Raw genomic sequence first — 26,539 nt, 5'->3', positions numbered from 1 at the left:
TGAGGCTGAAGTGAGCAGAGGGACACAGGCGACCCGAGACCAGCGTGTGTGTGTGTGTGTGTGTGTGTGTGTGCGTGCGCGCGTGTGTGTGTGGAAACGCTGGGAGAAGGCGCGAACGAGCCTGGAGGACTGACGCAGCTGCCCCCAGCGGGCTCCCCCCGCCCGCCCGCCCGCTCGAGGGGGGGCTGGGGACCCTCCAAAGGGGGCAGGGAGCCCTGGAGGCTTCACAGTTTCCCCGACCAGATTGCTTCTCAGACCCCCTCCGGCGTCACAGGGGAGGGGCGGTGGGACGCGGGGACGAGGGGCCGCGGCGGTGATCCGAGTCTGATCCGAGTCCTCTCGGAAGGAGGGCAGGCGCGGGGCGGGGGGCGGGCGTGAGGGGGGGGGGCTCAGGAGGAGTGCAGGTGGGGCGGGCGTGCGGGAAGGGCGAGGAAGCCGCGGGGAGGCCGGCACCGGAGATCGGAGCCTGTCGTCTCGTGTGCTCGCCCGGGAGAAAACAGAGCTGCGCCCAGGGAATTCCTGTCGTTTTTAAAAACTGATTGAGGCAAAACCACTTCTCTTGTCCACGCGGACTTTCCCGCAGTGGTGCGGCAGCCGCTGCAGGAGGCCCGGGCGGGCCGGCCCCGCCTCTGCGCCAGCAAACGTGGCTGCCGGGGAGCGCGGGAAGCCCGTTCCCACTCGCCGCGGGAACGCGAGCAAGACCGGCCCACCTTCGGGCTGAGGAGCGCAGCTGTCAGAACCACCCCGCGGACACCTACACAGCCCTAAAGAACAGAAACGGATGCTAGTAAATGTAGGTGCGAGCGACTCGTAGTTACTCCTGACTTAACAAGCAGTAAGGAGTAAGTCCGTGCCTGCGATGTCCCTGTCAAAACGTCCAGCAGGCAGCCAGTGAGCTTGTGAAGAAGCAGGAAAATGTGACCCATCGTTTTAAAAGAAGAAAAGGAAAAAGCCAGTCCCCCAGTCCGCAGACAGAGATGAAGACTTCGCAACAGCTGTTCCAAGTGTGTGTGTTCAGGGACCGGGAACGCGGTCCCAACGAGGGCACGTGGGGAACCTCGGCTGAGGAGCGGAGACTGCGGAAGAACACATACGTTTTAGAGAACCCGGCGTGTGAGTGGGAAACGCCCCGGACGGGCTCAGCCTCAGACTGCGGACGGCGGGGGAAAGGGTCGGCGGGGGAAAGGGTCGGCGGGGAGGACTCGGGTGAGTGGACGTCACCCGGCCTGCGGAGCAGAGGAACGTGTTGCAGACAGGGAAGGGAGCATGGGACTAGCGTCCCAGAACCCCAGCCATTCTCCCAGTTCCCTTTATCAAAGCTGAGCTTCCAACGGTCTCTGCGACGTACAGTAAACAGCCTTAGTCACCTATAAAAACAGGAGTTTACAGAATTGCCCTTAAAAATCTTACCAAGGACTTGCATTTTTTTTCACTCATCCGTGACTCACTGAGACACCTCCCGAGTGTCCCGCCTACCCCCCCCACCCTGCCCCCAGGCTGTGGTCCAGGTAAAGAACTACAGACCCGCCCGCAGCCTGGCCCCGGTGGAAGTCCCTTTCTTCAAGGGCCTGTTCAGCGTTTACTCAGGGGAGGACGGGGTGCCGTCGGGAGAGCAGAGGAGAATTGCCCCAGACATGCATGTCCCTCTCGGCGAAGCCGTGTCTGTCCCGCACCCCGTTTCTCAGACGGGAGCCCCAGCTCTGTGACCACTACCCTCTGGAGACCTCGCTCGTCTTGTGCTCGTCCGAATTTGCGTGGAAGAACAACAGAAGCCTGGTTGAAGCAGCAAACCCATTTTGGGAAGGTTTCGGCCAGCTGACTAGAAGCCAGGCTCAGAGAGCCCGGAGGACACGACACCGTGTCCGTGAGCCGTGGACACTCCTGGGAGCCGGCACAGCGGGAAGCAGGGGAAACAGGAAACGAGCGAGCTCCTGGGGCCCTTCCCGGTCACCCACAGGGACGGCCGGCGCCCACGGCAACCCACTACGACGTCCCGCCTACAGGAGCTCGGAAACCCCTTCAGTCAGCGACAGCGCGTCGTGAGCCCACCCGCAGACGTCTGGGGAGGGTCCCGGCCCTCGAAGGGGACGTGGGAGCAGCTGTTGGAGCCAATGAGCCCGGCCTCCCCCCACGCAGCAAGGCCAGGGGGCCCCACCGGGGATGCTGGGTTATGCTGCCCCTGTGATCAAATATTAATCGGAGCTCTAATTGCTATCATTTAACACACTGTGCGCCGTGAATATTGCGTCCCACGGAACGCAAGGGGGGATGGGCGCGCCAGGTGCCTGGGCCTCTGTCTCCCCTGCCCCCTGCCCCCATGCCCGGCTCTGGATTCGCCTTGGGTGGAAACGGGAGTAGCATTTCGGGTGTGACCACCTGGCTCCCCCGGCGGGTTAGGGCGGCCTGTGGAATCCCTGCCCAGACACGCGGGCCATGCCCTGGGCTTCCTCGTGCAGCAGGAGCACTCGGGGCCAGACAGAGGCCCCAGGCACGGGGTGGCCTCAGTAGCACGTCCATCATCACAAGACGTTTTTGGGGTCCGCGTTTCTCTTTTCCCCGGTTTTCTGAGTTCAGGGGACGGCACCGGGCAAGTTCCGCCTTCTCAGGGCCGTGGGGCACGTCTCGTGGGCGGCGAGTGGTGGAACGCCAGGAGACCGGGGGACACAGGCCTGGGCGCAGTCCGCCCCACGGGTGAGCCCGACGGAGGCGGTCATTCCGTGGATGGAGCTGGGAGTGCGGGTCCCCCGGCCCCGAGGTGTCGGAGGTCCTCGGTCCCCTGGCCGGCTCCCTGCCCCGGGTTGTCCTGGGACTCTCAGAGCGAGTTCACACCCAGCGCTGGCGCAGCGCCGTCCGCAGCCCGCGCGCGGTGAACACCCCTGCCACGGCGGCCGTCCCCTGAACACTGCCCAGGGCCGTTCCCCACGGGTGAGCAGACGCCAGGACGTCCCTCACGTCTTCCTCACGAGGGAGCGGGGCTTGAGATGTCTTCACACACAGAAGGTGTGAAGAGATGCTCAGTCCAATGACAAACCCACAGACTCGGCAGCGGAACCCAGTGGAAAAGGAGAACCCTGTTCTGAGTGCCCAGCCTCCTCCTGCCCCCACCCAGCACACCCGCCCTCCTGCGGTCAGCCCCCCGCCCGCTGCCCCCGGCAGACAGCAGTGTCAGGGCCCCGGGTCTCTGGGGCTGAGCCGCAGGCTGCGGGCTTTGTCAGTAAACGTGGCGCCCAGTTGTTTAGGGGGCGCAGGGCACTGTGGGGCGCCCAGAGCGCCGACTCCAAGGCCATGCTGCTGCTGAGGCCACCTGGGCCCGGTTTCCTGTCCTGCCGTGTGTGTGCACATACGTGACAGTGACCGCTAGACCCCTTCCCGCCAACTCCGCTTTTTGCCGAGCGACAGCACGAGATTCAGGGTTTGCGGGGTGTGTGTGAAACGCCTGCCCCAGCGCCTGCCTGTGGTAGACGCTCTGGAGGAGCTGGTTTTCGTCTTCAGCGAACCGGGTCTGGGCCAGGTGGGTGGGCAGACAGAGGACCGCTAGGTGTGTCCTGCAAGCGTAGACCGGGCCCCTCCCTGCTGCCACAAGTGGGCTCGAAGGCTGCTCAAGTCCGCACCAACAAGCTGCAATCACACCACACTTTGATGATTATGACAAAAAGGCACCATGTGTTTCGCAGGGGAATGATTCCCTCCTCTCTGAAAGAAGAGGTTCCAGAATCGCCCAGGGGAAGGGCAGCCTGTGGTGCATTTTCCGACGAGAGTCTGGGAAGAGCCGCCCACTGTCCCCGACGGTGTCATGGCTCCCAGCCGTCCCAGGGCGTGATGTCCAGGGGCCAGCGGCTCGCTGACACAGCTCTGTGGCCTTGACCGCAGTCCCTGGCTTCAGGGAGCTTGTCGGAAACGAGGGCCCAGGCCCCGCCCGAGTCACAGCTCTGGGTCAGAACCTGGTGCTCCCGAGCACGCCCAGCTGGGGAGGCACCCCTGGTTCCCCCCTGCCTCCCACTGGGTCAGGGGCTCGCCCCGCAGGCAGGGTGTGACTCTGGCCACCACCGTGGGGGTGCAGGGACAGTGAGCCTGGAAGGTGGCGACTCCTACTGGGCGTGGCGGGTGTCAGACCTCGTGCGGGGGTGTCCCCAGCGTCGCCAGAGCCAGCCAGGGTGTGAATTCCACATCCCGTAGTCTTCGGGCTCCAGAAGGAGCGGGGCCACCACGGAGCAGCGACAAACACCATGGGCCGTCGGGGAACTGGCCCTGACGTGGGACCAAGCCCAGGGCCTCAGGGGTGATCCTGGGGTGCAGGGGACCCCGGACTCCGAGCTACGGTTTCTCGTAACCGAAAGGCAGACTTGCCCTTTATTCTCCAAAAGTCCCCGCCTTGGCCTCTTGGATCAGCAGTTCTGTGTGCCAGGGCTGTCTGCAGAGGCAACAGAACGGCTCCCAGAGCTTCCTGAGGAGGCGGCCACCTACACCCGGCAGGTCTGTGGGCAGCTCCTGCAGGTGGGGGCCCACCCGGGGCTCAGGAGGCCCCCCGAGCGCTCCCCACACCCCCCCTCCTCGGGACCTCGGTGGCGAGCTGCCCGTTGCTCCCGCCCCTCCCCCGCTGGCTGGCAGAAGGCCCCTGGTAGCCTCACCTGATCTGTGTGGTCGGGGTAGAAGATTTCCCAGCGGGGTGCGCTGATATTGCGCGTTGCAGAGCGTTGGGATAAAGATGAAAAACCCAGACTGATGTTTTATTTATAGGCCTGCATGGAAACACACAGTTTAGGCTAAATTTCCCATTAAACCCCGGCTACAAATAAACGTGCTCGCCCAGGTCAACAGTCTCTGGGGCGCTGGTTCCAACGGCTCTCGGGAGAAGGGGGCGTCTCTCCGCTGCCAGGGGGAGGGAGCACAGGACAGCACCCGGGGCCGGCGCGGGGCTGGTGGCCTCGTCTGTAATGTGTATTTTCATTTCGCTCTGAAGCAGAGCAAATGGGTTTTTGTAAGCGAATGGCCTTATGGATTAGCTGAGTTATTTGTGACTTAGTGAAGCGGTCTGTTGAAATATGGAAGATGTTTTCCCAACTGAGGCCGATTTCAGGGCCGCACACGGATGTTGTCCCTCCCGCAAGCAGCGCAGACGCTGCTCTCGGGCGCGCGGACCGGACAGAGCCTGAGCTCGGCACGGACAACGCCCCGGCGAGCCAGGCACGCCTGGGGAGGGCTCCCCCACAGTTTTCCCTGCGACCCCAAACCCGCAGAGCTGGCCACGCGGCCCCGTCTCACGGTCCAGTCGCGCGGCCCACCCTGGCCCGGCGCTGCTGCGGGCCGTGGTCCCACTTCATCTACACCTCTGCGACACGGGACACGGCGCCGGGCCCCGAGGGCGGCCCTCCTGCGGGGCGCCCTCCTCCTTCTCCCCCACCCTCCAGTGTCCGAGCCCGAAAGAGTCCAGGACGAGCTGTTAGACACGCAGCGCCAGCCAGCCGAGCGGGGAAGTAACAACTGCTCGTGAGAGCCGGAACGCCCCCTGCAGGAACAGCCTCTGCACCGCAGGAGCCCCTGCGCCTGCAGCCCCCTCGGGCATCCCTTCCGGCAGAAACAGCGGACTCCTGACCTTCGAGTTCTTGTGATTTGTGCAGGCGTCCTTCTCAGAGCAGTTTCATGTTTACAGAAGAACGGAGTGGAAAGTAGAAGTTTGCGTTTATCTTCCCTGCTCCGGGCCCCCCGGCTCCCGTCCCGAGTGTCACGCGTGCGCTGCCCGTGATGGACTGGTATCGGTTGGTTGTCGCCGACTCTGATCCCGGCTCCCCCCCGGCCCGCGCTCGGTCCTGCATCCTGTGGGTCTGGACACATGTGCCACAAGTGACGCGTGTCCACCCGCGGCAGCCCACACGCGGAGCCCTCCCTCTGCCCGGGAGACCCCCTGCGTCCGTCTGTCCGTCCCTCTCCACCCCTCCAGCCCGGCAGCACTGACCTTCCAACCGTCTCCACAGCGTTGCCTCTTCCAGACCGTCACTTTATTAGTGAATATTGAAAGTTTTTGCATATTCGAATAATAGTTTTTTATCAGATGCGTTTTGCAAAAACTTTTCCCCAGCCTGTGGCTTGCCTTTTATTCTCTTAACAGTGCCTCTGGCAGAACAGAAGTTTTTAATTTCAACAAAGTCCCACTTATCAGCATTTCCTTTCACAGACTGCGCTGCTGCTGGTGTCGTATCTAAAAGCCCTCACCCAGGGCCGCTGGGCTTTCTCCCGCGTCCTCCCCTGGAAGCGGTTTGGCCCTGAACGCCACGTTTCGGTGTCCTTTTCACTGACTTTTGGGATGGGCGCAGGGTCTATGCCCCCCACTCCTCCTGCACACGGATGTTCTGGGTCTCCGCACCGTCAGTGGGGCAGACGGCCCCTCCTCCTCCCAGCAGCCTTTGCTCCTTCTCGGCAATCAGTTGTCCCCGTTTGTGCAGCTGACTCGACCTTTGACTCATAAGTGGAGGAAGGAAGTGGATACTTCGCTCACGTGGTTTTGGACATTTCGATGCAGGAGTCAGGGTCCCTGAGGCTCAGGATCCATCGGTGGCCACCGAGCCCGTCCTTGTCCCTGGGGCCCCGATGGCCTCACCCCATGGGCTCCCACTGGGCTGCAAAGCACAGACGTCACGGGGACACTCACAGCCCGACGCCAGGGCCTTGCACTTGTCCTGGAGGACAGCTGGCTGACGGTCTTTTCCACTCTTCTGCAGTTGTGTCCCTTGGCCGGTTCAGTTATTTACACTTTTTGTTCATAGTTCAGTTCCTTAAGAGTTCCAATTTTTACATATTAGTAGTGTTGTTGGCCTGTAACCCTTAAGTCTCTGCGGTTGCTTCTTTTATCACCGTTGATTGTCGGTAATTCTTGGATTTGAGGTGTCCTATTTTTTTCTTTATTAGACTTCTGGTAAGAGCATTTGTATTTTTCCCTAAAACCAGCTCTTGGGTTTATTCATCAGTTGTGTTTCCCTTTCATAGGTTATTCATTTATATCTTTATCATGTATTTCTGTTCCTTCCCTTAAGTTTCAACAACTTTACTTCTGAGTCCTTAACCGAATGCCTGGTCTCCTGTCTGCCTTTCTCTTACTCAATAACGAAACCACTGGGGTTCCAACCCCAGTGGTGGGCGCTGCGGACCTCGCACAGCGCGGACTCGGACTCGGCGGTCTAAGTCTGAGCTTTCTGAGTGAGCCGCAGTCACGGTGCCCAGTGCCCCTTCCGTCTGAGCATGATCGCGGACCGTGTCTGCCGGTGCCCAGCTGGCTGCAGCATTTTCCTTTCTGTGGCTTTAGTTTATAGTGTTACTGGGTCATGATGAGAGAATGCAGCCTGTAGAAGCTCTGCTCTTCGGAAGCTGTGGCAGTCCTTTCAGGCCCCCCGTCTGATCAGCTACATTTTTACTTCCAGTGTTTGATCAGTTGCTACCGAATTGTCTTTATTCGGACTCTCTGCATGTCCACCACATGGGCTAGGGAGACGAATCTCAAGTCTGGCCTCTCGCTGACTAGCTACGTGGTGTCCTCCTCAGTCCAGAGGGACAACCAGAAGTGCCGGTGGCAGTGAGGCGGTCCACGGGCTGGGCGCAGGTCCCAGGACTCGGCGCCAGGAGAGCCGTCTATCCAGCCTCGTCGGCAGCATGCCACTTCCTCTTTGTGAGTTTCCATGGTTTTATTTCTCAGCATCTATTACCTCGTGAATACTATCTCTTCATTTTGGATTCTTTTAACATTGATAGAAAATTGTATTTACTTCACTTTTTTAAATAACTTAAAATTGTACATTGTCATGACATTGATCCTATGACCCCTCCTTTGTTTCTGTTTATATTCACCTCATTTTCCCAGCCCTTTCCATTTTTAATTCTTCCAAACCACTTTGTTTTAGGCGTGTTTCCCGTAGAGATCCTATAGTTGGACCTGGGTGGCTGTGTCCTCACAGGACGATTTAACCTGTTTACATTTATTGCAGTAGCTCCTGCCTTTTCTCCGTCCTCATGCTTGAGGCCCCTTCCCATTTCTCTCGTTGTTCAGCTTTTCCTGTGTAGGTGACGTTCTGGTTTGGTTTTATTTTCCTTTCAAGTGGCTGGGAGAGGAACGGCACTGCTCCTAGCTCCTCGGGCTCTTGACAAAGGACTTGGGTCTGCATGTTCCTGATCACCAACTTCAAGGGTAAAGCAGGTGCTCTTGTCTTAGAGAGGCACTCGAGGCCTTCTGGCTTGTTCCATAGTTGATGATGCAGAGGTCTGACTGAAGTTCACGTTCACCTTTATAAAAGGCATGAAAGGCACGGGCTGACTACGTATCTGTGAAAAAACAACAAAGTCTGACAAAACTGAGAGCCCAGGACTGCGACTGTGTGCTGGGCAAGAAGGGTCCTTTGGGGGCAGGTTCAGGCCTTAGCACTGAAAATTGTCAGGAAATGTGTTGATCGCAGAATATAGCTGTTTAGTCAGAGAGCTTTAATTTTTAAAGAAAACATCAGATTTCACTGAAATTTGCACTGGAAAGCCAATTATGTAACAAAATTGGGGGAGAATATCATGAACTCCTGGCCTCAGCTCCACCTGCTCCAGTGCTATCAGGAGATAAACGATAAGGAGGCAGATTTCCACTTCCCCCCGAAATACCCGGGTCCCCCCTCCTCGTCCCGTCTGCGGGGAACAGCAGCTGGCCGGCCCCGCACTGAACACGGCGGAGGATGAACATTGTGGTTTGAATTACTGCAGGCGGCTGGGGAGACTGGGAAAATCATCTGCACAAATTGAAACCTGAAATGTTGATATCAGCTATTAAATTAATGTAAGTTAGTCTGAAACAATATCTAATTAAAATAATTTGAAAAATGACTTGGAAATTGGAGCCGACACTCGCTGTCGCTGACTGTCGCTGCTGCCAGCTCGCAGCCGCGCTCCGTCCCCGCCGAGGCCGGCTCTCGGGAGACTTCCCCGGAGAGCCGGCAGATAAAAGCCTCGTCTGTTTACTCGGTTCTGGCTGGAAGGCGGGCTGAGGGCCTTTCCTGGCACCCGAGGTGTGGGTCTGACAAATTGACCTTTCAGTTTCCAAGGAGAGAAAGCCTCTCAGGCCCCGGCTCTCGTGCAAACGTTTGCGCTGGAGGCTCAGACGTGCTCAGCGCCTGCCCCTCACACGGGGGCCCGGACGCAGGGAGCGTCAGGTCTGGAGGGGCAAAGAGCGTGAAGCGACGCGTCCCGCAGCGGCGGCTGCGTGCGAGTGCGTGAGACGTGCCGCCGGGCCCGGGGCGTCTCCGTGGGGGCAGTGGGCGCACAGGGAGGGCCCCCGAGGGTCCCCGGGGGCATCCAGCTGTGGGGCACAGCCTGCGAGTGAGGAGCTGAGGGGTCTGCAGGGGGGGCGCCAGGCCGGGCGCGGACGTGAGAGGCCTCCAGTGTCTGCGGCGCAGTGGCCCTCGGCGCTCTCTCCCCAGCAAGAGATCACGGACGGGGAGCGGCGCGCCGTGCCGGGACAGGCTCTGCTTGCTAACCGGTGCCGTCACGGAGAAGCTGGCTCTGCTCCTGCGGCCACCCAGGCACGGCCGGGCCGGCTGCGGCGGAGGCTCGGCTCTGCTGCTCCAACCGGCCCGGATCCGCATAAAAACTCTGACTGAATCTACCTGTTCTGTGCCCACGTTAATGTATGCTCATGTGCAGTGGAGCACACAACACATCGTCTGATGCTTTACACTCTTCCTGTTAAGTGCGCCCCGAGGTTTTGCTCGGACCCACATTAAATAAGTTGCTGTCCCGTAAGCACAGCGCGGGCGATGGGGCACTTCTGGGAGGGCTGTGAGCTCTCCCTGTTCCCATCAGCGCACTGGGAGAAGCAGGGGCTCGACTGACCCTCATTTAGAAAGTAACCGGAAATGCTGGAATGGAAAGACCCGGAGACACAACTTTAAACATCATTGGTTGTCTGGAGACAGTGACACTCTGGAAGGTCCCAAACCAGGTGGAAGCGGGAACCCGTACATGGACACTGACATTGACCATGAAACACCTGACGGTGTTTCCCCAACCAGGCTGACCTTGAGCTTCAGTGTCCACGACCTTACAGACTGTGGGCAGGAGGCGAGCCCCAGGGCAAGGCTGGGGAAGACAGCTGGGGTCACCTCAGAATAACAGCACAGCCCCCATTCGCCCGGAAGGTGGGGTGCTGCCTGCCCTCAGCGTGGTCCCTGGGTGGGGGACGGGCAGGGTGTTTGCCCTCACAGCCCCCGCATGGTCCCTCAGCCCCCGACAAGGAATTAATTTAGTGTCAAACGGTCCCGAGTGAGTAGGGCGTCCAGAGGTCTAGAGGGAAGACAGGCTCGTTCCGCCCAAAGGAACCCCCTTCTTCTCTGTCCTCAAGGGGTTCCCACTGTCAAAACCCCAGGAAAGAGGCGTTTAGGACAGAAAACTTCAGAGTGTGCCGGGGAACAGGAGGCTGAAAGGACGGACAGAAGGAGCCTCAGACAGTGTGACGAGGAGACCCCGCACGTAAATTTAAGTGTTTGTGTTTAAAGGGAAACAAGAGGGAAGAAAAACTATGACCCAAAGGTTAAGAGCCTTAAAGTGACTAAACAAATGGAAAACACTGGGATGTTTAAACTGAGAGATACAAGGAAAGCTTACACTCAACAGACAGGTGTCAAGACAGAGTAGATGCAGCCGAAGAGGGAATGGGTGAGCCGAAAGATACGCTGGAGAAATTATCCAGAATGCAGCCTAGAGAGATGGGAATACACGTGAATTTTCAAAGTATGGAGGCCTAGAAGCCCAGGTGAGAAAACCTCCTGTACCTCTAACCGGAGTCCCCGGAGGGGAGAGGGTCATCAGGAGGCCACGTCTGCAGCTGCAACGGCTGAAAATTTTCTGTCGCTACCAGTTCTCAGACTTGGGATGTCTCAGTGTGGGACTGTGTCTCTGTCTAGACCCGTAACCGAGACCGCAGGGCCTCCGGACGAAGGAGAGAAGCGCATGCTCCAGGTGGAGGGAGAGTTCGCCTCGAGGCTGATTGCTCAGCGGCCAAAACAGAACCAGGAGACGGGCGGGAAACATCTGCCTGTTACCGCGGGGAGACAGTCGTCAACCTAGAGTTGTTCCACGGGGAGATGCCTTTCAAAAACGAGGGCTTAAAAAAACAAGAGTTGAGTAAGGATACTTCCCAGGAAATGAGTCTGTCGCCGATAGGTCCTCATTTAAGTTAACTCTAAAGGGCTTCCCACAGACAAAAGAAAATGACCCCATCGGGAAGACGTGAGGGGCAGACGGGCTCTTGGTAGGCCCCCCGCACATCGGAACGGGGCCTGGGCAGGGCTCCTGTTCCTGGCTGCACCCCCAGGTGCCCCCCACCACACGCCCAGCTGCCCCTTCCACAGCGAAGGCTCCGAGCTGGCCCTTGGCTGCCTCCTGAGGTGACCACCCAGCTTCCTGAAGGGGTGGAGGCTCCTGTGGACATGTCCGGCTCTTGCCCAGTCCCAGGCCAGGCCTGTCGGTGACCGGGCTCCTTCCAGGGAGCCACAGCTCTGTCCCTGCAGCGACAGCTGCTCAGAGAGTCGTGGGCTCTGCAGTGGGGGCCGAGGACCGTCACCCTCCACTGGGGCTGGGCGTCTTCCCCGGGTCCGAGAGAGGAGACGCTGGGGGGCCACGCTGGCTCTTAGCAGCAGGGCCCCGCCCCCCTCCCCAGTCTGAGGCAGCTCACTTGGGGTCCTGGGGCCCTGGGGGGCCGTTGTGAGCCGGTTGCTTCCTGCACCCCCTTCCCAGCCCTAACAGAGCCAAGGAGGGGCCTGGGCACCTGGGGCATCAGTCGACTTCCTTCCCCTCCGCACCCCCTCGTCTCCCTGGCACTGACCCGGCACCAACGTGAGCCCCACAGGCTCCAGCGCAGGCGGCCGCCCCTGTGAGGACGTGTGCGGCCCAGTCCCTCCTCGGTGGCCGGGCGAATTCTGACCAGGGACCACGCCAATTCCAGTTCGGTCAGCCAGAGGTCCCCTAATGACCGTGATGGTCCTCCAGCTCCCTGACCCTCCCTTCTCCGGGGGCAGAAGGTAGCAGAGAAGACGCACGTTTCTGTGGTGGAAATTCGTGCGGATGCAGCTTGGGGCCCAAGGGTGTCACTCTGCCAGGAACCGGGCTCCGCGTGCAGAGGCCGGAGCCTCCCCTCGCGTCGGGGGTCAGGTGCCGCCTCCCCGCCCCGCTCCTCGAGCTGCCCCCTGGCACCCCACCCCCGAGTGGTCCCCACCACCTCGTGGCCCACAGAGGGGACTCGGCACGTCCTTCCGGGTGAAGGTGAGGGGGAAGAGACGGGCAGAGCCCTCCGCCGTGGCGACGTGCTTAATTACACGGGATGCTGCGTGAACTGTCAAGTGCAGAGAAGTGTTCCGATAAATTAAAACATTAATTAAACGGCTGTGGCCGAGTTTTGAGACCGTTGCGGGGTTCTGCTGCTCCAGATGATTTGCATATCCCTTCATCTAGTGAGTTTAATTTTAAAGGACTTCTTTGTGGTGTTGGGAAGCCCTTTGTGTCTCCGGGAAGATAAAAACGGGCTTTTATGCATCATCCTCGACTCATTAAATCGGCTCTCCCCCCTCCGACTCCCGCCGGCCGGCTCACCCCACAGCCCGGAGTCTGCGCCTGGCCCCCGGAGACTGTCATCGTCATTGTGGAGGTCACCAAAGGGTGACGGGACGGTGGCCCACCACTCTGCTTTTCAGGGTCAGAGCAGGTGTGTTCGCAGGCAGACACGGGGCGCACTGGCCCGGGAGGGCGATCCCGGCACCTGAGAAGGGACGAGCCGTGGGAGGGACGCCGTCCGTGGGAGGAGGCGGGGTGTCTGGTTCCACCCACCAGAGGGTTTGTGCGAATGGGTCCCTGTGGTTGGGGGAGTGGGGACTGTGGTCCAGGAGGGAAGAGTGTAAGATGAAGATGGGTGTGCGAGGAAAACCGCAGGAGGACGCCGGGCAACTCCTGGGCACAGTTTGTGCTCAGACACGCCAAGAGGGAAACGGAAAGAAAGACCACGAGTGGGGTGAACGGTGCACCTTCCGCGTGTTCTGGAAAAAAGGCAGAACCTTTAAGCTTGTACTCAGGCAGGGTGCCGTGCGGCCCCAATAAACCCCTGGATTAGCCGCTGTTGCGTGCCAGCCCCGGGCCCGCGCAGCGCCCCCTGGCGTCCACACAGTCCTCACCCTGACACGGGGGCCTCCACACACACAGTCTTCATGAGGGGAAACTGAGGCAGGCACTTAGGCCGAGTGGACGACGGCCGTGCTTTCCCTGAGCTGAGAGCATCCTCGCTGTGTTTCCGTTGGGGGCGAGGCCCGCCTGGGGGCCAGGACCCAGGGGACTGGAGGGCAAGGCCCGGCGGGTTTGTGGGAGACGCCGGGACGGGCTGGCAGGCTGTGCTGAAGGGTCTCCATTTCACGCTGCGGGCGGGGCACCCAGCCAGCACTCAGCTGTCCCCATGGAGTCCCCGGCCAGCATGGCCGCCTGCCCCGAGGGCGAGGTTCTGCTGGAGCGCAGCCGGGGTCCCCTCCCGCGTCGCCCTGGAGCCTCACCTCGCAGGGCAGGCGGCCCCGCCCACCCTTCCTGGGAGTCCGCTCACCCCACTGATGCCCGGCTGCTCTTCCGTTCCCGAGCCTGCCTGCCGGCCGGCCGCTGCCCCCAAATCCCGCTTTTCCGTGCTTTCTGCTCACCGCTGCCCCCAGAGCCGCCTGCTGCTCAGCGGAACGTGTCCTGTGCTCACAGCAGCAGGTGGAAACCCCCGGCTGGTCCAGACGCTGCTCTTCCGGCCGAGGCCCCGCTTGGGCTGCGCCCCGTGCCCGCTCCACGGCCCCAGCAGCAGCGGCAGCAGTGGGAGGTCCTGCTGCCGTGACTCAGAGGGGCAGTGCTGCGCGTTCTTTCGGGGACGGGCCCTCACCCGGAAGTGAAAAGCACGTCCACTGGTTCAGAGGGGAGACCTTCCCCAAGGCGACGGAGGGGCCCCAGCCATGGCAGGTGGCGGGGACGGTGGCGGAGGCAACGGGGGCTCCCGTCCATCCCCTGCAGGGCTCTGCATCCCCCGAGACTGACGAGGCCGCACCCAACAGGCGGCTCCTCGCCGTCACCCTCTGCGTTCCCCACGACCGCAGGGCGCTCTTCGCTCTTGGGGTCTGAATAAAATTCCATTCGTTCCTGTTTTCATTTCCAAAATGACGGGGCTTCACCCAAAGAGCGTTCCTGCAGAACTGCAGCCAAGGTCGGCCGCTCTGGGGCTCCCTCCTCCCTGCTCGGGGGTCGGGGGGCAGGTGGGCTTGCAGGGCGAGCCCAGGACGGCTGGGCCGTCAGGGACCCGTGCCCGTTGCTTCCGGAGCTCAGGCCCCCGGTGTGACGTGGGGGTGGCTTGTTCTCCAAAAGTCTCCCCCTCCCCGTCCCCCACCCATCAGGAGCAAGCTCGAGGAGGCTCGCGGCGGAACCGGGTTGTTACCGGCGCGTCTGGTCGAGAGGGAGTGGAGCAGCCCCCCGTGCAGGCGAGGGGACGCACGGCCCTGGCCGGCCGGCCGAGCAGGGGGCTCGTGTCGCAGTGACCGTGTAACTGCTGCCCGTCGTGGTGTTCTCACGCGGGACCCCGCAGCTCGCACCCGTGTCCAAGAGCCTGAGCACGCCCTTCCTGCGACGGCGCCCTCTGGAGGGAGCCGCCAGACGCTGGCCCGTGGGCCCCGGCTCCCAGCGGGAGGCGGGACTCAGGGCCTCCCGCTCCGCGAGTCCACGGCGCGGCTGTGCAGCGGGGCGTCCGCGCCGCGGAGGAAAACGCTGAGGGAGTCTGGAGGGCAGTCACCTCGCGAGCTGACCCCTGTCCCTCTCCGTGTCTCCTAACAGTGGACAACAAGGACAACCTGGAGAGATCGTCTGGGCTGAGGATCCTTCAGGCCGGAGTGGGGTCGGTGAGTAGCCGAGGGGCTTCCTCGGAGGCGCGTCGCTCGCTGTGCGCGGGGAGCCCGCTGCGCGCGGCCCCGCAGGGTGGCCGGTGAGCTCGGTCCCGTGAGGCCACGGGCCGAGGGGAGGCTGGCGGGCAGGTGCCGGCTGGTCTACGTCCCGCAGCGGGCACGCTGCCCCCGGCGGCTGCAGCGCCCGACACCGGTCGGCTGCCTTTGGGATCGTGATTCCCGTCTCCCCGAGAGGAGGCGGCCGTGGGTAAGAAACACCACGTGCTTCTCCGGTGTTTCGTGGTTGTTAGGTTTACGGGCAAGAGCAGGCCAAGGGCATCGTCCTTTCCTCTGGGGTTCCAGAGGGCGCCCCTTAGCTCAATTATTTAAGGACCTGCTTGGGGGGAGGCAATGCAGGAGCAGGAATGTCCCGTGAGGTGATTCAAATCACCCGAGAGCGGTCTCCCCGCCCCGGCGCGGCTGCGCGGTGCGCGGGAGGGGGCGCCTGGAGAGGTCTGCGCGGGCGGTCTGGCGGGGCCTGCGTCCCGACCTCGGGACGTGGAAGAGGCTGCACTCGGGGCGGCGGCTCTGCGTCAGCGTGGACCGGGCCTGTCCTGCGCCGACACTGGGAAGGGTAGATGTCAGGCCCCGAGGCCTCCTTGGGCGGCGGACCGTGCGGGCGGAGGGATCTCGGCAGCAGGGGTCTCCGCCACCGGAAGACCCGCCGCTTCCTCGGGGGCAGCTCCCCGGCCCGGCAGCCGCGGGTCCTGCTCGCAGCGCGAGGGCCCGTCTGACGGCAGTTCCTCGGGACGGCGGCCCCGTACCCACCGAGGAGCAGGCGCGTGGGGGTGGGACAGCTCACAGAGCTCAGTGCGGGGCCTGGCGGACACTCGTGTCCCTGCGACCCGGCGTGCGGGGCGGGCACCACCGGTGACTGACCAGAACTCCTCGGAAAATTCCAGGAGGGACGGCGAGACGCCCCATCCCTGGTTTTCCTCCGCTGGTGGCCGGGCTGGGGGGACGAAGCGTCCCCTGTCACGGCGGGACTTCGGCGGCCACAAGGGAGAGGACAGCGGGCCGGGACCCTCTGAGCCCCTGGGAGGGTTGTCTGCACAGCACAGCATTAACTGGTGTCCGGGGGTTGGGACAGACCCGGACGCGTTCAGGTCAAGGACACCCGAGCCCCCTGAGCACCCCCCCACCGTGTCTGGGCCTCCGGGCGCCAGCCGGCGTGTCGGGAGGGCGGTCCTGTGCCCATGAGGCCACCCTGCCTGGAGAGGGCAGGTGAGGGGCGTGGGGGCCCCCGCTGTGGCAGCTGCGCCCGAGGGCCTCTGCCTGCTTCCCGGGAACTCGAGGGAGGACCCGATGACGGGGGCAGCCCGCTGACCGGCTGCTGCGCTGGGCCAGCTTCCCCAGGTGCCCCGAGCACCTGCTCGATGCCGCCGGATCGAGGGGCCCGGTCCTGGAGCCTGAGCCTGCAGGGCAGGTCCCTCGCTGACGCCGGTTTTGAAGAACGTGCTCACTCCCCCCCATTACCCACCCCGGGGAGAAACACGAGGGTCAGGAGGTTGTGACCTCAGTCTCCTTGCTCCTCCCAGTGTCACGTCCAGTCCCTTTCCGCGCCGGTGCCCACAGCCCTGCGTCCACGCTTGTCTCTGCGCCCATGACCTCTGCTGACTTCCCCGCCCCATCCGTCAGGGCCCCAGGCCGCTGACCCCGCTCAGGGTCCGTCTGGAGTCCTCCCTCGGCTCCACGAGGCTGTCTGTCCCCTCTGAGCGCGGCCTCGCTCCCCAGGACTCGGTCTTCTGGTGGTCCGAGGGGGCGCCTACGGGCCCAGTGGGGGTGTTGTGAGGGTTTCCAGAGACGTGGAGGCCACGTGCCTGGGGGTCTGGGGCTCCCAGCCACTGCCCACTGGTGCCGCTGTTGCCGTGGTCGCCCTCCCGCTAGCCGGGCGTGGCCCTTCTCACACACCCGCCCCTCAGCCTCCTGGCCGCCTCTCCCCTCTCCCCTCTCCCCTCAGGGCCACCGTGTGGCCAGTCCCCACCCGGTCTCGCGGGCCACGCACTCATTGCCTATTTGTCCCTGTGTGTGGCACTTCCAGGGGCACACTGACTTCTCGCCTCAGTCTTTGTCTCCCTGCCCCGGGCGTCTGTTACAGCGTTGACGCTTCTGTCTTTCGAGCCGTGGTCAGCCTGCTCGTGCTGAAGCCTCGGGCTGCACACCCCTTTCCTACTGCCCCGGTCGTGCCTCACGGAGGCCCCTTCTCCGCGCAGTCCGTGGGGGCAGGAGGGAGCAGCAGCCACCCCTCCCCGGTCCCCCTCGGGCCCCTGGCTGTGTCCGGAAACGGCGCTGGAGGAACGTACACGAGTTCGCCACAGGTTTTACGGGGCCCGGGAGCCTTCGTGGGAAGGGGTGACAGAGTAGCAGCTGCGCCCGAGCGTCCGTGCTGCGTCTGAGGGGCCGCGGGCGCCGTGGGGCAGCACCGGGTGCGGGAAGGAGGGTGAGCAGGGACCGACCAGGCGGGAGAGGGAAGGCCCCAGGGAAGGAAGGGCCGTGGACTCTGCCCTGAGCCCGAGAGCTGTGGGCCCGGCGGCGGGGAGAGACTGTTCCCCCGGCTGTCCTTTCTGCACGGCACCTTACCATACTGTGACCTAAACTTCTTGACAGGCAAAACCGAACTCTTGTCTCCTAAAAGCAAAACGCACCCCTAAGGAAAGCCTGCTCGCTGGAGTTGGACCGGAAATCCGATGAAGCTGCAGGGAAGTGTCTGCAGCAGCCGCCCTAGAGGTTCCGTGTTCAGCCCACCGACGGCGCCCCCACCCCGGTGCTCAGCCCCTTCCCCTTGGTGGGCTCCTTTCCGACCTTTGCTGGACGCACCTGTTGTGACTCCTCCTGTTTCTCAAAAGTGAGGAAAAATCACACAAAAATCCGCTCGATCTAATTAACTGCACTTGACGTATCGACGGATGTGAGTTTGTTACGAGCCATCTGGTCCGTCTCCCGGAGCTCGGAGGGAGGGGCCGAGTCACGCGGGCCCACGGAGTCTGTAGATGCGCTTCCTGCCCAGGAGCCAGGAGGGTGCTGGCGATGCGGCGGTTGCCATAGCGACAAATTCAATTTTTATTCAGCATCAGAGTAAATAGTCACGTAAAATGAAATGAGTAATGTCTGCATCTCACCCACCCCCTTGCCTTTTCTCCCACATTCGTCCTTGTTTTTACGGAAATACACATCCTGCACACCTCCCTTCCGGGGCCGCGACTGGCCCAGGCTGGGTGTGACGGTGTCCCCGTGAGAAACAGAAGTACGCCTTGATCAGGTGCGAGCTTGTCCTCAGAGCATCCCTGGCAGAGCGGGCCATGAGGCACTGGAGCCCTCGGAACATAATGTTCCAGAAACCCCTCTCCAGTCCTTCGGCCGTAAGACTGGGGATCGCTTGGAGGTGAAGAAATGAGAGGGTCACAGGCCAACCCCACAGCTTCCTGAGGGCAGCCGGGAGGCGGCCGGCCGGTCGGCGGTACCTGCTGGTCACACCTCCAGGTGCCCCTCGTCCTTCGTTCCCGTGAGGGGGCCGCAGTTCGCAGACAAGGAAGCAGAGCCAGAGTGGTTACATGACCCAGCGGCGTCCGGGCTCACCTCCAGCCCCTAAACCGCCCCGCGGCCTTGAAAGCAGAAAGCCCGGGAGCTCTGCCTTCCGGGGGCTCCTGCACTCGTGGGACTGACCTCAGAGCGGCTTCTGGTCTCCCTGGGACCCGCCAGCGTCCACCTGGAGACCGCAACCGGCTGCTGGCCGTGCCCTGCGCTCCTGTCTCGGGGTTTCCGAGGGGACAGGTGAGCCCACGGACCAGCGGCTCAGGCGGCAGGAAGGACACCTCCTGGATCCGGGCCTGAAGTCCAACACCCAGGTGTCAGCAGGGCTGGGCCCGCCAGGGGCCCTGAGGGCCAGCCAGTCCGGCCCCTGGACGAGCACCCTGCTCCCGTGGGGTCGGCCTGCCCACAGCCTCCCTGTGAGTCCCACACCACTGTGAAGGCCCCGCGTCAGGCAAGGTCCCAGCGAGGCCCCCGGGTGGGGCTCCAGTGCATCTCTGGGGGGCACAGTCCAGCCTGTCACCCAGTGCTACCCCTCCCGCTCCACCAGGAACACGACTGTTAGGAAACCCCTTTCTCCCCCACAGTTAACACCCCCCTGGGCGGGAGGCGTGGAGGGGGCCGCTCCGACCGGATTTGAGGCCCTGGTGCTTGGCGGGCGACGGTGCAGCTGCCCCTCAGCCTCCATGGCGGGGAAGACCCGTCTCCGCCTTCACGTTCACCAGCGAGCGTCCAGTCATGTGACCTCACATCTGCCGTCCCTTCACCTGTGAGCCCCGAGCCGAGGCTGTGGTGTCTCAGTCACGCCGGCGTCTCCGCGCTCAGCACGGTGCCGGACGCATGGCAGGAACTCAGCAAAGGCTGAGTGAGTGGGGCTGCGAGCTCTGGGCCTTGGTGGGCGCCCCCGCCTCCCTCCGCGCCGACTGCCCCACGCAGACTGGTTCCCGGGACAGACCGGCCGTGCTGACGCGTCCTCCGTGGTCACCCAGCCCCACAGCACCCTCCTCTGTGACCCGGCCCCATTCCCTCCCTGACCGCTCACGCCGCAGCCTGCTTCTCCGTTGCCGTGGGTTTTAAACCTCCCTCCTCTCCGCTTAATCCACGAGCTGGTTTCAGAGGCTCTTTCCACCTGTGTGGAATCAAGGCAGCACAGAATAGAGTCAAACACCAACTTTAAAATAATCTCACGTCGAACAGACCTGCCCTCCGTGGGGTGGCTGGCGAGTGCGCGGAGGCGAGCGTGGCCAGAGGGGAGCTGTGGCCTTGGAGCAGGGTCTGAGTCCTCAAGGCCCCTCGGAAAACCACCGTCACCGGCACACACGCCTCCAACCGGACTGACCGCTGATGGTCAGTGCCACCCGAACCGACGGCGACCCCAGGCCGGGCCCTGGAGCCTGCAGGCGGACAAGCCCACGGCTGGGGGCCAGTCCTCAGCATCGGACCGCACTCCCCATTTGCAGAACACACTTTGTAATCCCAGACCCGGGAGCCCCAGTAACCCCAGAGGGAGCAGAGGGAGACCACTGCCACTGGGATCCGGCCGTCTCAGTCCACCTGCAAACAGGAACTCCCCTCGTGTGTCGGAGACACAGGACCTCCTTAAAAGGCTAGCGAGGCCTCTGCACGTGCAGACCCTCCTACTGGGTTAAACCCTGTTTTTCACGAGAGCACAGAGCACACACGTCTTTAAGAAGTAACTGCTTCCCTGCGTGAGCACTGGAACCAACGCGACACTGGGAGGGTCGCACCGTGTCCCCTTACACAGCAGGCATGTCCCTGCCATCACGGAGAAGTGCTGACGTGGGCCAGCACGGATGAGGGGCTGTTTCTGGTGGGCTGCAGGTCCTGCTCCATAAGGACACCACGCAGGCCTGCCCTTGCGACCTTCTACCTCAGGTGGCCTCTGTGAAGGCCCCTCTCCAACGACAGTCGAATTCTGAGGTGCTGGGGGCTTGGACCCCAACCTGCAGGTTTGCGAGGGCACAGCCCCAGCACCGACCTCGGTCGGGTCAGTTCCGTCTCATTGAACTCGGGGCTCCTTTATCCAGTGGGTCCAGGAGACAGAGTTTGGACGGCCAGCTTCTCAGAAATAGCTGTGCCGTCTCCTACACCCTGTCACACGACTAATGGAAGAGTAAAATTCTCCCAAAGCCAGTCAGGGAGAGTGGGGGGGTGGGGGGAGGGAAGAAAATGTAATGTGCAGTTTGAGTAACATGGTGGGACACTTTGGTCCAAAAGCCCCTGACGTCACGGGTTGACCTGGGACACCAGCCGTGGAATGAAGCAGGAATCACCTGCGTTGTGCCGCCGGCGATGGCGTCCGGGTGGAGGGCCCCAGCTGCCCGGGGAGGGCACTGCCGCTGGCCGGTCCCCTCGGGCGGTCTCCAGGGCGGAGGTGCTGGTCCCCCCTCCAGCGGGATGTGCCGTGGGGACCCCGGAAGAATTCTCGACACTGAAGCAACATAAAGTGTGTTGCAGTTTTCTTTCTTCAGCAAAGGGTTGTTTGCGGCTCATTTACTGACGGGAGCCTTTTCCGTTCGGTGTGGGGCAGGTGGGCTAACGAGTTTACTTTAGGGACGCCAGCGAGGCTGCCTCCCCCTGCAGCATGAAAGGACTGACTGTTAAACCGCTAATTCGAGGGTCTTCGCTAAGTGAATGCAAACAAATTCTGGTCCTCAAAGCCCCGCTAATATACAATGTTCAATTTTTAATTTCCAGTCCATCTTAGATTACGGGGATGAAAAACAATATTTAATCCCTCGTTAACACATGAATAAGCGGAAGCTGTCATTTTCACCCAGACAATAACGGGATTATCTCAAGAACTGTCAGTTTATGTAAAAACATTATGTTGCCCAAATTTTCATAAAAATTAGCGGTGGGTAATATTCAAGATCAGAGCGATGGGAACAGGCAAGTCTGCCTTCATGGTAATAAATATTCATACTTGTCTGCTCGGGAGATGAAAATCTAATCAAGGGGCTATTGAGGCACTGGCTTTTTTTTCCCTCCACTGAGGATGTTTCATCCGAGTCGGGCTGCATACGGGAACTGGTCTCTCGGGGCCCCCAGGCCAGGGGCACCCGGGCCGCGGGCGGAGTCCGCGTCAGACGCTGTCCCGGCAAACCCCGCTCCCACCGACAGACACCGCAGGCGTGGCGGGCTGCCATCCGGCGCTGCTCCGCATCCTGAGCATTCCGTGCGACGCAGTGTTTGCGCCCTCCTTCCTTTTTTTAGGGAAAACAACACCACGATTTCATGCCAGTTAACTCCTAGCTCCAGCAGGGTTAGAGCCGCCTGTGTTTGTGCTTTTGTTGACAATTGCCATAAATCAGAAGACACTCAGCACGAACCCTAATGAAACACGTGTGGTTTTGAGAAGAAAAGCCGGAAACGGCAGGATGTGGCGGTGTGCGAGTCACGTGTGTGCATCTGTGTGCACGTGTGTGTAGAGGGGCACGTGCGTGTGTGTGTGTGTGTGTTCCCACTGTCTCCTGTGGGGCCGCACTTTCCCCTTCACACCCTCAGGCGTTTGAAAACGCCGAGTTCCACAGCCACTCACCCCTAAACACGGGAGCAGGCGGGCCCACGGGTGTTCCTGGCCCCTCGAGGGACCGTCATCAGCAGGTGGACGCTCAGGTCACTGAGAACCCCCTCAGTCTCGGGTGCCTCCCTTAGGGGAAAGGGGAGCACCAGGGGCCGGGGGCCGGCACTCCCGGGGGGGAGCTGTGACGTGGCCTCGGCATGCACTGGGGACACTGCCACCTGCAGAGGCCGGGTCCCCTCCAGTCGCTGTTAACTGTCGGAGAGCAGGGAGCTTGTACTGGTGTCCGCAGCGTGTGTATGGCCGTGCTGTCTCGTCACTTTTAACCCCCCGACTCAGTGGCGCTCATTATGGGATGGCCTGGTCACTGGGGAAAACCGTGAGGAATACTTGCTTTCTGAAGACGAAGGTTCCTGGACAGAAGTCCTGCCCCCCGCCCCTTCCGCAGCGCGGCAGGGGGGCTGCAGGAGGGAGAAGCGGGAAGGGCCTGCACCGGCTTCCTTCCTCGCACACGCGCGGCCCTCACGCTCAGCGTGTGCCCCAGCAGCCGGCGCTGAGGCCCCCCAGAGTCACGGCCCCCAGAGCCCTGTGCCCTCTGCACTGCCGGGAGCCCCCTTTGACGCTGGTGCGGAGACGTGTCGTTCTCAACGTGGCGTGTTCTCAACGTGGCGGGGGGGCGTGCGGAGCGGGCGAGAGGAAGAGCCCGAGACGGGTCGTGTCCCACGTGGTGAGTGGGGGTGACTGAGCGTCTCAGGGGCGTTCACCCCGCTGCAAGTCAGGCCTGGGTGCGTCCCTCGGGCACTGCCCTCTCTGGGCCCCTGACAGCTGTCCCTCTGCCCCGGAACGCAGACCCGGGAAGAACTGTGACGTGCCCTCGGGTCCCCGGCCTCTGCTGGGACTAGGGGACGTGCCGCCCCGGCTGCCCTCCCGGGGGACGCGGGTCTGCAGCGCGAGTGCCGGGCAAGAGGGGGCCGACCCCCACCCCCAGCTCTCAGGTGCTGGGCCGCTGCCCCCATGCTGCTGCTGCTGCTGCTGCTGCGTCGGGGCTCCCGAGAGAACCTGGGCCAGTGGGCCGGAGAAGCTTCGCTAAGGAGGTTTGGAGGCTGAGAAGCCCCACGATCTGCCCTCTGCAGCCCGGAGGCCGGGGGGGCCAGTGGTGTGAGTTCAAGTCCAGCCCCAAAGGCCTGAGAACCAGGGAGTGTGTACCAGCCAACTGGGCACCCCTTAGCCCAAGCAGAGTGACGCAAAATTAACCACCACACCCCGACGTTGCTTTGCTTCAGACTGCTTCTTGCTCCTTCACGAGGGACCGGCGGGGACGTGTGTTGAGTCTCGCACTGCGCCGTGTCCACGGCGGGTCCCGGGCTGCGCCAGCTCCAGCAAACGTCCTTGTGGCGTCGCAGTGGCTGCTCCTGGGCCCGAGGGACAGTGTCCTGTGACCTCCCGGTTGAAGTGGGAACTTGCCGAGAGCTTTCCCCGCCCTCCTGGCCCTGCTCCCAGTGGGGCCGCAGAACAGCCCGTCCAGCGGAAGGGCCAGGGACCGGCTTGGGGAGGGGGAGGATGGGGCCTCGGAGTCACGTGGGCCGAGAAATCTCCAGGACACTGGAAGGGGAGCTTGTGCATGACCGCACTGCCCAGCTGCGCTGCTGCGTCCACTCCAGTGTTCCGAGGAAAGGGAGGAGCCAGGCCCCCCACGAGGCACCCCCACCCACGGCGTCCATGCGGGACCTCAGCGCGGAGCTGTCTCCCGGAGCTGAGGCAGGAGGAGGCCCTGTCCTGGGGTCGGTGTGGCCCCGGCACCTGAGAGGCCTCCGCGTGGAGGAGACGCAGCGCAGTGGGCATTTCCTATGATGGAGGAGAGCACAGAGGGCTTCACTCCCTGGGGCCTGCGTCCACGCCTTCTCCCCTGTCGGGGGTCAGGTGAGGGGAAGGTCCCGACAGGCAGGTGCAGGGAGGGTGGAGACAGCAGCCTCTGCTCCGGAATCGGGGCCCTGGATTCTGGCCCTTGTTGGGAGGACATCCAGCCGTCGTTTCTCCAGACACAGAGCCAGCCAGGCCCCCAGGCATGTAACACCCCCAAGCCGGACCTCCACCTGGACACGCAGTCAAGAGTGCTGTGCTTGCTGTAGCCACTAGGGGTCACACTTACATCCTTTTCTCCAGAGCTCACGGGATCCTAGAACTAGGGTGTCTCCCCCCACCACACGTGGCAGGAATCTCCCAGGACTTAAAGGACAGGGTGGGACAGGACAGGAGAGGAGATGGAGAGAAGGGCAAACAGAGTCCCTGGGGTGGCCTGCCCCTCAGGCTGCAGTGAAAGGGTTGGCAGTGACTTGGTCCCTAACGTCATATCTGAAGTGAAATCCTCTATGGCCGACCTGCATTTCCCCTCTTCTGCTGGGGCCACTGGAAGCTGACAGGAAGCAAGCCCCCAAGGGCCCTCAGTGCCCACAGAGGGCCAGCGAACCTGCCACGTCGTCTGGATGGAGGGATGACCAATGTCCAGGCCATCGCCAGCCCTCTGCAGGGGCCCCGCACAGCCCTCCATCCCAAAACAGGTCACTCAGGGGACCGTCCCTGTCCCACAGACTCTGGCCTCTGCAGGGGGACTTCTGAGGCTGTGAGGGCACGTTCTTCCATTCACGTGTGCACACTTGTGTGTGCACTAGTGTGAGCCTATGTGTGCACATGTGTGTCTCGGTGTGCGTGAGCCTGTGTGTGACATGTGACAGGGTGTGCGTGTGCTCTTGAGTGTATGCATGTGAGTGAGCATGTGAGAACGTGCTCTGTGTCAGCCCGTGCATGTGTGTGGTGAGCCTGTGAGTGTATAAAAATCTGTGCATGTGATCAACTTCCAGCCAAGATAGAGGCATACAGACATACACTTTGCCTCTTCCCACAACCAAAAGAAGGACAAAAACAAATTTAAGACCACAAAACAACCAGAACTGCCAGAAAACCGAACTGTATGGAAGTCTGACAAGCAAGGAGTTAAAGAAGAAACATCCATCCAGACTGGTAGGAGGGGTGGAGATGGGCAGCCGGGCGGAGAGGACTCTCGGCAAGGCAGCAGCTGGCGGACTGGGCAGTCCCACATTCATGTGCAGATAAACCAGGAGGAACAACTGGGGATCGAGACAGACCATGCAACCCAGGGCTCCAGTGCGGGGAAATAAAGCCTCGAAGCCTCTGACTGTAAAAATCTATGGGTGTTGAGGTGGCAGGAGGAACTCCCAGCCTCACAGGAGAGTTCATGGGGGAGACCCATAGGGTCCTAGAATGTACACAAGCCCACACACTCAGGCATCAGCACCAGAAGGGCCCAATTTCCTTGTGGATAGCAGGGCAAGTGACTGAAAACCAGCAAGAGCGGAGCAAGTGGTACTATTCCCTCTGGGACCCCTCCCCCACAGACAGCACCACAGCGCAGGTTGCTCCATCCTGGTGAACACCTAAGGCTCCGCCCCTCACTACTAACAGGTACACCAATTTAAAAAAATGGCCCAAATGAAAGAACAGATGAAAGCTCCAGAAAAAATACAACTAAGCAATGAAGAGACAGCCAGCTTATCAGATGCACAATTCAAAACACTGGTAATCAGGATGCTCACAGAATTGGTTGAGTATGGTCACAAAATAGAGGAAAAAGTGAAGGCTATGCAAAATGAAATAAAGAAAAATGTACAGGGAACCAACACTGAAGGGAAGGAACCTGGGACTCAGATCAACAGTTTGGACCAGAAGGAGGAGATAAACATTCAACCAGAACAGAATGAAGAAACAAGAATTCAAAAAAATGAGGAGAGGCTTAGGAACCTCTGGGACAACCTTAAACTTTCCAACATCTGAATCATAGGGGTGCCAGAAGGAGAAGAGGAAGAGCAAGAAATTGAAAACTTATTTGAAAAAATAACGAAGGAGAATTTCCCCAATCTGGCAAAAAGAAATAGACTTCCAGGAAGTCCAGGAAGGCCAGAGAGTCCCAAAGAAATTGGACCCAGGAAGCACACACCAAAGCACATCATAATTACATTACCCAATATCAAAGTTAAGGAGAGAATCATAAAAGCAGCACAAGGAAAGGAGACAATTACTTACAAAAAAATGCCCATAAGACTATCAGCTGATTTCTCAAAAGAAACCTTGCAGGCAAGTAAGGGCTAGAAAGAAGTATTTGAAGTCATGAAAGGCAGGGACCTACATCCAAGATGACTCTATCCAGCAAAGCTATCGCTTAGAACGGAAGGGCAGATAAAGTGCTTCTCAGATAAGGTCAAGTTAAAGGAGTTCATCATCATCAAGCCCTTATTTTATGAAATGTTAAAGGGACTCATCTAAGAAAGAGAAGGTGATCAAAATTATGAATAGTAAAATAACAACAAACTCACAACTATCAGCAACTGAACCTAAAAAAAAAAAACGAACACAAACTAAGTGAACAACTAGAACAGGAACAGAACCACGGAAATGGAGATCACATGGAGGGTTAGCAACATTGGCAAAGTTC

At 61.1% G+C, this 26,539-nt stretch overlaps 1 protein-coding gene across 2 annotated transcripts in view; it reads left to right on the top strand.

Annotated features, from left to right (window-relative positions):
- The window catches only part of PTPRN2 (protein tyrosine phosphatase receptor type N2), a 374,930-nt gene that overhangs the window by 237,649 nt on the left and 110,742 nt on the right, over positions 1-26,539 (top strand). For both annotated transcript variants that reach the window (XM_045837782.1, XM_045837783.1), the window contains exon 12: positions 14,854-14,918. In XM_045837782.1, coding sequence (XP_045693738.1) covers positions 14,854-14,918 — 65 coding nt within the window. The remainder of the gene's footprint in view (positions 1-14,853; positions 14,919-26,539) is intronic.

The sequence above is a fragment of the Phyllostomus hastatus genome, unplaced genomic scaffold (genome assembly GCF_019186645.2).
Source record: "Phyllostomus hastatus isolate PE091 unplaced genomic scaffold, TTU_PhHast_1.1 phas_contig_244, whole genome shotgun sequence".
Classification (NCBI taxonomy): domain Eukaryota; kingdom Metazoa; phylum Chordata; class Mammalia; order Chiroptera; family Phyllostomidae; genus Phyllostomus; species Phyllostomus hastatus.
This window is presented reverse-complemented; position numbering and strand designations above follow the sequence as displayed.